Here is a 14,661-nt window from a genome sequence, read left to right as displayed (position 1 = left end):
TTTGAAAATCATATTTTTAGAGGGCCATTAATTGAAATATGGGAAAAATATAAAAATTTGTTGGAACCAAAAACACCACACTGGCTTTCACCCCCGGAAGTAATGAGTGTAAAGACTATTAATATGAGAAGTAATTGGGCAACATACAGTCAGCTATTAACTAAAGAAGATGGGAAATGGAAGGTTAGACCATACGAACAAGTTAAGGACCATGTTTATGATTGGCTACACCATCTTCAGGTGAGTCAGATGTTCAGAAAAGATATTAAAGAAAGAGGCTATGCAGAGAAAGAGTCCAAATATCAGATGGAGATTATAAATAATGAAGAGAAAATTATATCTAAAATGTATAGAATACTGTTAGATTGGAACTTGGGAGACGAGGAAGTCAAATCCGTGATGATCCGCTGGGCAAAGGATGTAGGACATAGTATACTATTTGAGGACTGGGAAAAACTTTGGAAGGATGGATTAAATTTTACGGCGTGTATAATGATAAAGGAAAATGTCATGAAGATGTTCTATAGGTGGTACTTAACACCTATGAAACTATCGAAAATGTATAAGGTGGACAATAAGTGTTGGAAATGCAAGGACAAAGAGGGCTCCTTTTACCACATGTGGTGGGAGTGTGGAAAAGTAAAACAGTTTTGGGGAAAAATTTACATTGAACTAAAGAAGATCCTAAAATATACGTTCACAAAGAAATCAGAAATTTTCCTATTAGAGATACTAGGCCACGAGATAAAAAAAGAAGACTGTAAATTAGTATACTATGCAGTCACAGCTGCAAGGGTAGTGCTAGCCCAGATGTGGAAACAGCAGGAAACACCAACGGTGGAGGAGTGGAGATCAAAGCTGCTAGACTATGCGGAATTGGATAAACTTACAGGAAAAGTTAGGTATATAAGAGACCAAAAGTTCATCAAGGATTGGGGAAAGTACGTAGACTATCTGGAATCTATCAGTGAGGGAAAAACAACGCTAAAGGGATTCAGAGATGCACTGTGATAGACTAGGAGTTATTGTGTAAAGAAAATAGGAGAGAGAGAAAGGTACAATGACAATATATGCTAAGAAATGTGTAACCCAAATTATTACTTCGAATGATTTTCGGGCAAGCTAAAGGAAGCCTCGAAAGGGAAGATTAGGTAATTTTGCTGATGTGAAAATTATAATTTTGTGTATCTTCTTTTTTATTTTTATTTTCCTTTTTATTATTTTTTATTGTTATTGGTCTGTGTAATATTCTTTTTTGTTTATCTGTGTTTTAGTCTCTATTTCCTTTATGGAATGAAGCAATAAAAAGAATTTTCAAAAAAAAAAAAAATATACAGCCTATACCGGGGATATATAAAAGTTTAAGCATGTTGTTGTCTATCATGCTTGCGTTGTTGCTGTTTTTGTATATATGACAAATGTAACCTTAAAACAAGAACATTGCTGAGCACTAACTGCACATTATAAACATATTTGCCAAAGGCATAGATTTTGATCTTCCGTATTCTGAATAAATGTGACATTTTCCTAAGTCTCTTTTCATAAGTTTATTTAAAAAGTTCAGAACGTATGTATTAATTTTAAAGCCTCCTTCAGATTATTTTGTAGTGAGTAACATCCTGAAATCCAGGTTAAAAGCGTACCTCTGCATGACAAGTACATTAAAACCTTCGTCCCGAATCCAGAAAAGTTACTTGATACTAACTTGTCATATTGATTTCAATAGGACAGAAGGAACAACCAACTCTTCCTTGACAGGAGCCACCGACAAGAAGATCATCATCATACATTGTACAAAACAGCAAACAACTTCGTCAATAAGTTAAAACACAATATTGTACGTGGATCATTTAAATACTATTCGTTTTAGTGAGGGGACATGCATTAGTACCTTCTCTCTTTTTCCTTATATACACAAGATAAATAGTGTTGTTGTTATTTAAAAAAAATTCACATTTTCTGCCCACAAATAGAAATGTCTGCATTATTGTGCTTTGTATAACAGAGCTCCAAACAATGCAAAACAGACTTCAGGCCACAGTGAGCCACGTACAAATAAAATATACTATGAGAACTTCTTCAGAGATAACAGTATTTCACTTCGTCCTGATCGTCAAATTTCAAATCTCTTTGAACTGCTGCCCATAATAAGGGATGTGACAATTTTTTTTATTTTATTTTTTTACAATGCCCCCAGTTATCTCCTAATGATGGGGACATGGCAAGAAAGTCTTGAACTGTGGTTAAAGGTCAATGATACACTATTAAAAGCAGCGCTATTTTTCTAGAAAAATAGATGCCCAAACTCACCATGAACTCACCTCGATCTCTTAGAATGGCAGTGGTGCCCACCTGAGAGTTCCAGCTGGGAGGGAAAACCCTGATTAAAAGTAGTAAGGGTTGCTATTTTCCCATGAGTGAAATCCCACTGGGAATATCTGTAAAAAGGAGCCACGTTGGGATGTGGTCCCCTTTTCAATGCTCTATGAGAATAAGAGGAATTGCTCTTATGCCTCCGTGAGTCACCTACACCAACATCCTATTTCCTGTAATGACCAACCGGGAACCTCAAGGAAGCAATAGACCAAGGATGGCCAGCATCTGTATTCTGAGTGGCCATATTGCGTTGCCAACGAGTAAGCTGCGAAGGACTCTCACCCGCCAGCGATGCTCTCTCAAAAGTGGTCCTGAGTGGGGCTCCAAGAAAAACTTGGATTCGAGAGGTTGGAAGGAAGCTATGAGCAATTTAGGTGAAAGGGGACCATTTGAGTCAGATGGCCATTCGAGTAGGTGACATCATTTCCTCCTACATCCATTAGCTCCTAAAGTGATACCGGACCCTGTAGATTCAAACACAGGCTTTAACTAACAACCCATCTGTGGGATGTGATACATAGATAGCAGTCAAATACAACATTCCTTGTTTTCCTAGAGTGGACTTGCAAGGGGATGTTTGGTCCAGCCAGTTGGAACTTCCTGTTTCTTCCTAGCCTGGAACATACTTCCTGTAGCATGTGACTAGAGGTGGGTGTGACCTTACCTGGGCAGGTAATAAAACCACAAGGCACACAGCCCTCCTCCCTCACTTTTCCACCTTCCTTCTGTCGTGTGAACTGCCGTGACCATATGGGGGATATGGGGTAGATCCACATGTATATACTTTGTAACTAAGTCTGTAACTAAGTCTGCCTTCAGGGATACATCTATGAACTGAATGTGTGAGTAAACTTCTTTTATGCACATTACACAAGACTGTGTCGTGTCTATTCTTTTAGGAGGGATATAAAGGGATCTTACCAGGAATCTAATTGTTTAAAGCTGAGAAGCTTAAACAAGCTTGCAACAAGCTAACCACTGTGCATTTAAAAGGGGAATGTAAAACTCTGCTAAATTACAGAACTTGCTAGCACAAGTTAGGGAGGATATTATTAAACAATATATCCTCTCCTGCCTCCCTGAACATTCCCACAAAAACTTCCATTTCGACTAAACACCCAAAGCCACTGCTAAATAGTCCATGGCTTGCCATACAACTGGTACCACCCACCTGCGTTTTTCCAGTTCTGGCCAGAGAGCAACACCCAGAGATTCAGCGAGCTGTGGCGTAGACATGAATGGTGGGCTGTATTTGGTGACCCTTAAGTTTGGGCAGAATAGGCAGCTCTTTTCTTGACTTAGGGACATTTGCTGCAACAAATGTTCATAATGACCACCCGGTATTACTTTTTCCTTAAATACAACTTTTATGTAGCTTATTCCCTGCCCCACCCCCCATCCTCAGCTGTAGAAAAGAGTTCTTCAGAGTTCCTGAAGAAGGACATCAATTTGCTTGTGCGTTGACCAACTGAACAGTGAATACATCTTTACAGCATCTCCATTGGAAATGGCTGAAGCATTCCACAATCGATGACACCTTGTGGGCAACATAAATACATGTCATTGCTTTAGACTGGTCAGTAGAGTTGAATGACTTCTTCCCATTCGTTGATAGGCCAGATCCCATTAGGCTGGACATTGGGTGGAGAGTTTTTCCAGTCCCACATCTTCACGGGTATCTTCCACTCTTTACCGTAGTTGGCTTCAATGTAGTGGAGAGTTTCACATGGCACACGTACCTTGAGTTCTACAAACTCAGTCCAACATAGTGTAAATTTGGGAAACAGATACCTGTGTCGCAGAAAAAGAACAGGAAAGTCAATGATGAAGGAAAGGGGCTTTGTAATCCAATCAGTGAAATGTGGTGCGACTTCGTAGAATCTGCATACAGATAATGATGTAAGAATTCTGGGATTGAGTAAAAGTGTCTGCCTCCAGATTGCATATTGCAGAATTTGGGCTTAAATGGCTTCTACAACTACGTACTAAACACCTTTGCATGACTTATACAGACGTACCTTGGTTTTCGAACAGCTTAGTTCTTCTTCCTGCAGCCAATCAGAAGCCGTGCTTTGGTTTTCGAATGTTTTGGAAGTCGAACGGACTTCAGGAATGGATTCCGTTCAACTTCCAACGTACGACTGTACTGGCAAATTTGGGTTGAACAATTATAGTTAACCAAGAGGGTCCTGCACAACAAACCCACTTCCCACAAATGCCTGAATTTTTGCAATGGGAAAACTCACTAGAAAACGTGGGAAAACGCTTGCCTAACCTCGCTGCAAACCAATCAGAATGAAATGCTCATTAAATAGCCAACAATGTCCATTCTCCCTGCAAACAAATCGAGATGAATGCTGAACAGGTCCCCAAAAAGTGGTTTGAAAGCCACTGGTGGTTTGAAAAAGTGGTCTGCAATTCCCTCGTGGTTTATCGTTTTTATATTGGTGGTAGAATGAAACTGCACTACACTAATTGCTAAGAATATCTCACGCTGAAGTTTGTCAAGCTCTATTTCCTTCCCCCACAGACGCCAAGTCTGACTCATACTTGAATTTCTTGCCCGATTTGGCCTGAGTTCCGCCATTCCACACGTGGTCATCCTCTTCATAGAAGAAAAATATATCAAGCTTTACTTCATCCTCTCCTTGAAATGAGAGCTCCAAGCTGTCTTCAACCTGTAAGGTAGACAGGAAAAGGCACCCTTATATGACACAGATAAAATTAAAAGAGGCTCCAAAGTCAAACACTGCAAACATACAAGTGGGACACATGCCAGGTCTTTGTGCAATGATTTTTAGGCACAAAAGACATGATACATAATCCATGTTTGAGTTTCTTTATTTATTTATTTTCTGTTACAAAAGCATGATTAAAATAAAGCAGCATCTGCTGTGGAGAACCCAATCTGCACCACGCTCCCAATCTGGATTGGGGATCCTGCACCAAGTCTCCTGTTGAAAACCTTCCCAGATGACTTGCCTACCCAAGTACTGCTTGCACTATATAGCACCCTGGGGGTTGGGGAACTAGCAGCCGTGGCAGAAAAGGGTATGCTTTGGCAGGAAACAAGAGGCCAGTTGGGACCTCACTCCAGACTGAGAGCTGGCACTTCTTCAAAATAAAAGTTTAAGCATGCATTTTTAAAAAAATCATAACCTGTAACTGGGCTTTGTAAAGAAAACCAAGACTGTTCTAACAGTTTGGCTCTTTAGTCACACCAGGATTCAATGGCCTGTTTGAAACCACCTTATCCATATACAAATAAACATTTATTCATGGTTATCAGGTATACTGTATGAGAAGACTATTTATATATCCAGCCTTTCCCCCAAGAAGCTCAAGGTGGCATACATTTTTACCGGTCCTGATGCTCAGGATGCCTAGAGGTCTGTGGAGTGGGGCGTGTCATTTAGGGGTTTGTGTTAAGGTCAAGTTTTAATTTCGGAGAGCCTTCATTTTTTGCTGTTACTGGTATGAACACTTTGCATCTTTATTGCTGGACGACTGCTTGCTTTCATTGCATGCTCATTTTTATTTATGGCTTATGACTGCTTTTGCAACTAAGTAAATCTTTTGGTGTGGTAAGCTGTGATATATCAATATTTCGCCCAAAACCAGTTTGAAGTCCATCTCGTGATATTGGTTCCACAATTTTTGACCTGGCAATATATCATGAATCAGGATGTGTGTGTGTGCGCGCTCTATGCAAAAATCACAATGTGAGGGAAGCTTTTAATGTTTGATGGATTCCTGTTTTTTAATATTTTGTTGGAAGCTGCCCAGAGTGGCTGGGGAAGCCCAGCCAGATGGGTGGAGTATAAATAATAAATTATTATTATTAATGCCTCTACATAGTTTCATCCATATTTCAGACATCATGGTATATCACAATGTTTAGTCGCTGATATATCACAATGTTGAAAACCAGAAATTGCCCAGCCCTATAAGCCTATAAAGGACACGGGTGGCGCTGTGGGTTAAACCAGAGCCTAGGACTTGCTTATCAGAAGGTCGGAGGTTTGAATCCCCGCAATGGGGTGAGCTCCCGTTGCTCGGTCCCTGCTCCTGCCAACCTAGCAGTTTGAAAGCATGTCAAAGTGCAAGTAGATAAATAGGTACCGCTCCGGCGGGAAGGTAAACGGTGTTTCCGTGTGCTGCTCAGGTTCGCCAGAAGCGGCTTAGTCATGCTGGCCATATGACCCGGAAGCTGTACACCGGCTCCCTCGACCAATAAAGCGAGACGAGCGCCGCAACCCCAGACGTTAGGCCACAACTGGACCTAATGGTCAGGGGTCCCTTTACCTTTATAAGCCTATAAGCCGGTTTGAGCATGGAAATGCAACATACAAATAAACAACGCTGTTGATACATGGTTCTGTCCTCCCACCCATTTTGTCCTTACAATAATCCTGCGAGGTAGGTTACAAACAGGACAAAGATCCCAAGTCAGGTGTGACATCCACCAACCTTGCCAAACTTGTGCTTTAGCGGCAATCCTGCCTTCTGAAATGCTGGGATGATATCTGGCTGGTAGTCTTGAATGAAAATCCCCAAGTCCACATCCTTGCTGTAAGGAATAATATTGCACTGCCTGTACCAACCTGAAAACACAACAGTTCAGTGAGTTTCATGGCAGAAAGCTGGCATAGTACAGACCCAAGCCCACAAAATCTACCAGCCTATGAAGATTTCTCCTAGTTTGCTGGGGACTTGCAGAGGGGATGGCAAAGGCTGTAAGGATATGGTGGCGAAGTGGGGTTAGGGAGTGGAGCAAGTTAATGGTGGCAGTGCCTAGTTCTCTCCCATCACTACATAAAGAAGACTGATGACCTTCTTTCCAGGGCCATTCCAAAATTTCGGCAAGTGCAGGGGTGTTTAAGGCTTAAGCCATTTAACCATACATGTTTCAAGCTGTTTTGGTTCATATTTCGGTTTTGGAATATGAAAATGTGTCTCTGCACGTCTGTGGATTTTGCAGACCTGCTAAGACACCCCTGAGTAACTGAATGCATTCAGTTCTCAATCTTAGCGACCAAACGTGACCACAAGCTCCTTACCCAGGCAAGTTCCACTGCTCAGCCAGAATCTGACTCCTAAACTGTTTAATGTCAGAGAAGCAAGATGGAGCAAGGCCTTGGCTTTCTTTCTGAATTCAACAGCATCCAGAGATACATCATCAGGGTACAGCTGAAAAATAAAAGGGAAATTGTAAATGACTCTTGTATTATTTTCATACAGTCAAGTGTTTACAGCTCCCACCAAACTACTTTTTTCTGCTGTTCCAGTATTTTAACTTTTGTTATGTTTTAAAGTCGAGTTGTAATATTCCTTGATTTTTCTAGTTTTATCTTTTTGTATATCACTTTGAAGTCTTTTACAATCAAGTGGTATATACATTTTCTGAAATAAATAAATCAATATTTAATGAACTTCAAGATATGTTCAAACCCAGGTAAATAACCATTTTTAATACAGATTTTTTTTCTATGCCAGTATCTACTGCCGTAGCACAGAAGATACTATTATTTTCCTGCTTTCCTATATAAGATAGATTCACCTTTGTTTCCATGCACTGAATTTCATTCTTTGGCGCCACCAAGTGTTAAAGAATTATAGCAAATCTTATTTATCAGTATTGTACTGTGGCTGGCTTCGGGACTATAATATTAAGCTACCAGTGGGCTGGATGGGTAAAAGGGTTCATAGGTTTCAAGCTATTTCCATTAACATTTAAATCTGAAACAGGACTCTGGGGTCAGGAAGCAAAGAACCATGCAGATATTTCTATGTACCAAGGGGAGCTTTGACTTGTGATTCATGAACAGCACTTTACAGCAAACAATGTTTCTAACTGTAATTCATTGGACCTTGGAATACATATGAGTAAATAATTATTTAAACATGAGCCACTTAAGAGATCAGAAGCTAGCTTCACCACCATTGCTTATCTCTGGAGGTAAAAAAAAAAAAGGTAAAGGACCCCTGGACGGTTCAGTCCAGTCAAAGGCGACTATGGGGTTGCGGCGCTCATCTCCGCTTTCAGGCCAAGGGGGCCAGCATTTGTTAATAGACAGCTTTCCAGGTCATGTGGCAGCACGACTAAACTGTTTCTGGCGCAGCGGAGAACCGTGACGGAAACCAGAGCACACAGAAATGCTGTTTACCTTCCTGTCGCAGTGGTATCTATCTACTTGCACTGGTATGCTTTCGAACTGCTAGGTTGCTGGGAAAGAACAACAGGAGCTCACCCCGTCGTGGGGATTCGAACCGCCGACCTTCTGATCAGCAAGCCCAAGAGGCTCAGTGGTTTAGACCACAGTGCCACTCACGTCATATCTCTGTAGTATCCATATAGCATATATAAATCAGAAAGGCAGGAGGAGCTAAATCAGGATTGCACAAATCACAATCCAGCCATGTACCGAAACAGCTCACTGTCTGCTTGACTACAACCCTCTCCTTTTATTTTCACAATCAGAGGCAAGCCGTTTAGTAGGCCACTGCATGTGGCTCATAGGCAGATTTGGGCTTGGTGGGTCATAGGGTGTGCAAGTCTGCAGTAGGATATTTTCATGAGATTCTACAGTCTGGGAACAAAGGCATCCATCCACACAAGTCTAGATCAGTGTTTCCCAAACTTGGGCCCTCCATCTGTTTTTGGTTTTTCTGGACTACAACTCCCATCAACCCTAGCTAGCAGGACCAATGATCAGGGATGACAGGAATTTAGTCCAAAAAACAAACACACAAACAAAAACAGCCAGTGACCCGAGTTTGGGAAAGCCTGATCTAGATATACTAGCATTCCCATTCAAGCATGTTAACTCTGACAACAACAACCATTTTAACCCTGGGGTGGTGGGGAAAACCAGGCAAGCAACACTGGAAAATATTTCACATTTTGGGTGAAATGCTACTTGATAACCACTAACCTGGAAGAAAGATCGAGCTTCTCTGTATCTACATTCAATAAACCTGGAGTGGGACCTTTCCTCTAGGAACTGAGATGGCTCTTTTGGAATCTGGACTGTCAACCCATCAATGGAAACACTTATTAGTTCTAGCCTATAACAAAGAAGGAAAGAGTTACATTAACCTGGCCAGAAAACAAGAGCAACTTTCATGTCTGGAAGGTGAAATGAAACGAAACACAGGAGCAGCTGCAGTCGCTTCATATGCAAAGGCTGCAAATTATCTATTTTCACCCAACTATTCCAAAATAACTCATTCCATTTGGACCAAGCGAGGTGTTCTGAAGCTGTTCAGCCTATCTGCACCAACAAGAAACAAATGCCTACGATGGGAAGGCGGAATGGAAAAAGTAAAACAGCACCATGCTCTCATCCAGGTGAATCCCTTTAGCCAAATGGATTAGGGACTCTGCCATACAGTGGGCTCTTAGGTTATGTTACCTTCGGGTAACATAACTTTCGGGTTGCGAACACGGCAAACCCGGAAGAGCACAGAAGCGCTCTGCGCGTCGTGCGTATACACAGAAGCACTCTATTGCGCCGCACGTGTGCACAGAAGCAGTTCCACTAGACGCAGACTTTTGGGGGCACATAAGGACCCCCAGAATGAATTAAGTTCATATCCAGAGGGTCTGCTGTACTAGAAACAACCCATCAGATACAAGGGCAGAGGTACATTACTTGCCTAATGAAAGATTTATCTGAGTGCCTTTTCCCCTTGGGGGACCAAACTTATTTTCAGCTACTTGCATTTAAGGATGTGTTGCAACATGATGAGCAACAAGCTGTTTATTTCCCAGCTATTTCTTCTGTTTGGCCCCATTTTGAAGCCTCACAGGCCAGTGGCAACCACCTCCTGGTGGTAAAGGATTTCCCAAGTTTAAGATGCATTTATCTGGCCTGTCCTGATTTTATAGCCAAACATCATCACTGCACGATTCCCTGTTCTAGTATCATGCATCAGGTTGAGAGAATAATATTGTCGGATCATGAATGTAAAACTTTTCTCCATTGCTGTAATCTCATTGACTTCAGAAATCCTGCACATCTGATTTCATTCGTCGTTCAGCAAGGATACAAGGCAAGCCGGACAGCTGTGTGCTTTGCATGAAAAACTCGTGCATCAAATAGAAACAGAAAACACTGCCCTGCCATTTCTTACTTGTCGTAGGCTCCCGGGTAGCGGCCAAATGGCAACTTCCGAAAAGGTACAAACTTCCGGTCCATGTGTCGCTTCAGCCGCAGCTGTCCGTGCCAGAGGTAGTTCCCGCTCCTCTCATAAAAGACCACCAGATGTATGGCATGCGCTGCCAGTCTGAAAATGTAGTGTAAGGGAATCTCCGTCCCAGAGAGATCGTCCATCCCTTCTAGTCGTGGGTCTTTGCTCTGAATCTTTAGCCACTGGAAACCCACTCTCTCAGCAGCTCGAAACAGGCCCACCTGAAATTGACACGCTGCATTTTGGCTCAGTATATTAAACACACACACACACACACACACACACACACACACAGTCCTTGCTCTTCTGTTTCAAAATGAAACAGAAACCCCTCTCTATGGTAATGCAATTATTCTTACAATCTCCTTTTTAGTTCTAATAAATACACTTAACCAACTTACTTGGCTTCACACAGTTCTCTGAATACCACTTAGCATTTATTTTCACACACTTCTTTAAGTGTAAAAAGTGTATTAAAACCTCTTTTGTGCTTTTCTGCAGTTTTCCTCCTGAGTAACAATACCATCTGTTAAGATATAAAAGCCAAAACAAAAAACACAACCTTCAAATACAAACCACAGAGAGACACACTTCAAGAGATCTGTGACTGTTGTGAGGTACCTTCTAAGCAACATTTCCCTTGTGGTCAAGTCACTCACCATGTGACTCCCCCTTTCTCAAAAATTCCTCAGAAATGCACCATAAATGTTTTGATATTTTGTCTCTATGCTTACTTGATCTAACAATTGCAAAATTTAGCATAGATAGGTAAATAAAGAAGAGACAAATTTACCTCAAGTTTCCAGGCTTTGTCCAGGACTGCAAAGGTGGTGAAGTCCCGTCGAGCACAGAAGTATCTGCATTCTGAGTGGCTGCTATCAGGAGACGTCCTGAGCTGCTTCAAGTCTGTGTCAATGAGTCCCAGAAGCAATGGATCAATCAGATGCACAGGTATGTTGTGACTGGACATCAAACTAATGAATTTCTTAACAACGTGCTGTATATAGAGACAGGAAAGGGGAAAAACATCTTTAAAAAGCTTTTGAAGACCCCTAAGTCAATAAAGTAACAATAACGGGTATCATACTGATCAAAGCAGCAAAAGAGATCTTATACATCTTACTCAGGGCTGCCTCTGAAACTTCAGCTAGTGGAGAATTCAGTGGCCACGCTGCTCACTGGAGCAAGATGGTTTGGGCATATTACACTGATCCTGGTCTGACTGCGCTGGCTACCGATTAGTTTCTGTGCCCAATTCAAAGTGCTGGTTTTGACCTATAAAGCCTTAAACAGCTCAGGACTGCAATACGTCTTTCATGTGCCTCCTCCTCGAGAGGTCCAGAGGGTGGCAACATGAGAACAGGCCTTCTCTGCAGCGGCTGTGGAATGCTCTCCCCAGGGAAGTTTGCCTGGTGCCTTCATTATACACCTTTAGGCGGCAGGCAAAAACCTTCCATTTTAACCAGGCCTTTGGCTGACCTAATCAACATCCTATACCCTTTAAAATGTGGCTCTTTTAGGGGGGTGTTATTGGATTATTGTTTTTATTTTTATTTCCTATATTGTGACCTTTTTTGTGACCCGCCCTGAGACCTCCAGGTGTGGGGCAGTATATAAATTCAATAAATAATAAAAATATAATAATAAAAATACTTTCAGAGCAAAAGTACTTACCCACTGACTACCGTCTTGTCCTGCTTTGTTCCCTTTAAACTTGGGGAAAACAGCTCCATTCTAACAAAACCAAACAACAGAGAAGAGGCTTTGCAAGTCAAGTCCTAGTGCTACCACCAAGACAAATGAGAAGTGAAGCTTTGGTGATATTTTTCAAAAATATTGCATTTTTAAAAATATTTGAACTAATCTATTTTCAACTCGAAGAGTACACCCTTCCTCTGTTGACTAACCTTCTGACATACTACACTGGAATCAAACTATAAAGATAGCAATGGAGCTAGAAAGCTCCACTCCACTTGACCAGAAAATGGCCAGACCATAACCTGGAACATATGAAATCTGACTTTAACCATGTTTAAGCCATATTGATTTCATTGGAATTTACTACCAAGCAAGAATGCTCAATACCAAGCAAGTCTCAATCTCGCGTCTCCCATCTTATTTTAACAAATCACTATAAACACTTGTTTGGATTCGTTCTGCTGAATCTAGCTGTGTGTTGTTGTTGTTTTTAAGTGAGCTGCCAGAGTTCTTACCCTTGGTGATAAATAGTATTTATAATAGTACAGCTGGAACAGGAGAAAGACTGAGCTTGTCAAAGTAAGAAGGCCCAAAACCACGTTCTTGTTAATTCTCTGCATTAGTCTTCAGGGCTCTCTTGACTATCAGTTGAAAGCAGGAGCTTCGTTCTTCTCATCTTTTCAAGTAGCCTACCAACGTCTCTCCAGTGGAAAATAAATCTGGGGAAAAGGGGAGGGGGGGACTTGAATTCAATGAAGTGTTTGCAACAGTTTTATATCAATGAGAATCATTGTTTTGTGCAAAGCACATTAATGCTTGTTCGAATTACTTTTAAGTCTCTTAACAATGAGAAACATCAAAGTGCTTGTGTGAATCCCTGTTAGTTAGTAGCATAACACAGCTAGGTTCCCAGTCAGACAGGCGGGGTATAAATAATAATTTATTATTAATAATAATAAGCTAAGCCGCCAAATGGCTCCTTAAACCAGGGTTACAGTGGCCAAAACACAATGCCTAGTTGCCATTTTGGAGCCGGATATTTCCAATACAACTTTTGGGGGTTTCCAATTGTGCAGATAAACATATCGTGGATAGAATTCAACGGGATGTGATTTTAGTCTGTGGAAACTGGCAAGATCCAAGGATCCCAAGGCAGGCATGCGCCTCCAAAGTGGCGAAATGCGCCTGGCGAATTTCGAACGCTGCCTTGGGGGGGCGGGGTTGGGCTAGATGACCCTCACGGGTCCCTCGCAACTTCTCTCCTCCTCCTCAGCCTCTCAACATCTATCCGCGGGGCGGAAATCTCCCCGTTTAACTTTATTTAGCAGCTACATTATTTAATCTTGTCCCGCCCCCGCCAACCTTGTCCCTGGGGCAGCGTTAAAAGAGGAGCCTAAGGCGAGCCCAGCGAGAAAGCCGCCCCACTAAAAAAAACAAACACGCCTCATAGGAACTGCCTTCCCTCTTACCTGACGGCGCGCCAGGCAGGTAGGAGACGAGCGACGGGCTTCTGCCGTAAAGTGAAGCCCGCCTTTTACGGCACCGGCCGCCTCAGGGCGGCGCGAGGAGAACATAGAGTTAAGACGGGAGGGAGGGAAGAGTCCGTTTACGAAGGCGCGCAGGTTGCCTTTTCCCCCTTGAAACCTCATTTCCGGTTCCCGTTTGAAGGGCCTCTCTGTTTGCAGGGAGGGACGGAAAGCGGGGGTGGGGTTGTGCCCCGCACTGTTCGGCGGGGAGCCGGAGGTGTTACGTGGCTTCACTTGAGGCTCCGACCCCCTTGGGGGGGGGGGAATTAAAGCTGACGTATACGGAGGAGGACGCCCAGTGTGCGCGTGCGCGGGAGATGCTGCGTCCCCAGCTGTTCCCAACAAGCCGCAGCTCCCAACGTGTCTGAGGCTGGTGGGAGCTTAAGGGGGGGTCCCTTCGGTTTGACTTCACCCCCGGAGGCGCACTGCGTTGCCTCTCGACGTAGATGGAGGGAGACATCAGGCTGACCTTTTGGTTACTTTTCATAGGTGTTCGACAACTGGATACACTAAAAATAAAATTAATAATAATAAACTATATTAGCAAAGTTAAGAGGGGACAGCCACCCTGCAATCTTGCACTCAGGAAGTATGTGTTTGTTGTTGTACGTGCTGTGCGGAGTCCTGCAGCTCTTTTAAAATAATTATAATAATAATAAATAATTTATTATAATTAACACGGTGGAAAGTACCAGTTTGAAAATGGTAAACCCTCACATCGAAGCAGCTGCACCTCAGTTCATTCATTCATTCTGACCCTAGAATGGTATGAGTTGGTCCAGTTGGAAGGATCCCAGAAGTTGTAGTCCAACCCCCGCAATGCAGGAATCGACTAAAAAGCATCCCTGGCACGTGGCCATCCAACCTC

At 42.4% G+C, this 14,661-nt stretch overlaps 1 protein-coding gene across 1 annotated transcript; it reads right to left on the bottom strand.

Annotated features, from left to right (window-relative positions):
• Positions 1–1,532: 1,532 nt before the first annotated feature.
• Positions 1,533–13,901, bottom strand: FKTN (fukutin). The gene is made up of 10 exons (XM_083719346.1): positions 13,737–13,901; positions 12,783–12,986; positions 12,244–12,303; positions 11,363–11,566; positions 10,513–10,790; positions 9,312–9,444; positions 7,437–7,566; positions 6,847–6,980; positions 4,927–5,054; positions 1,533–4,167 (listed from the first exon to the last, which is right to left on the bottom strand). The coding sequence occupies exons 2-10, from the start codon at positions 12,885–12,887 to the stop codon at positions 3,954–3,956; spliced, it is 1,386 nt and encodes a 461-aa protein (XP_083575472.1). The 5' UTR covers positions 12,888–12,986; positions 13,737–13,901; the 3' UTR covers positions 1,533–3,953.
• Positions 13,902–14,661: the final 760 nt, after the last annotated feature.

This window comes from Podarcis gaigeae (genome assembly GCF_964106915.1).
Source record: "Podarcis gaigeae genome assembly, chromosome: 17".
Classification (NCBI taxonomy): Eukaryota; Metazoa; Chordata; class Lepidosauria; order Squamata; family Lacertidae; genus Podarcis; species Podarcis gaigeae.
This window is presented reverse-complemented; position numbering and strand designations above follow the sequence as displayed.

Excerpts from the sequence above, each read along its gene's own strand:
- FKTN (XM_083719346.1), bottom strand. The coding sequence starts at position 12,887 with ATGCAGAGAATTAACAAGAACGTGGTTTTGGGCCTTCTTACTTTGACA. Across the intron at positions 9,445-10,512 it reads TACCCGGGAGCCTACGACAA|GCTAGAACTAATAAGTGTTT; the intron begins GTAAGAAATGGC and ends TCTTTGTTATAG. Across the intron at positions 5,055-6,846 it reads TAAAGCACAAGTTTGGCAAG|GTTGAAGACAGCTTGGAGCT; the intron begins GTTGGTGGATGT and ends TCTACCTTACAG.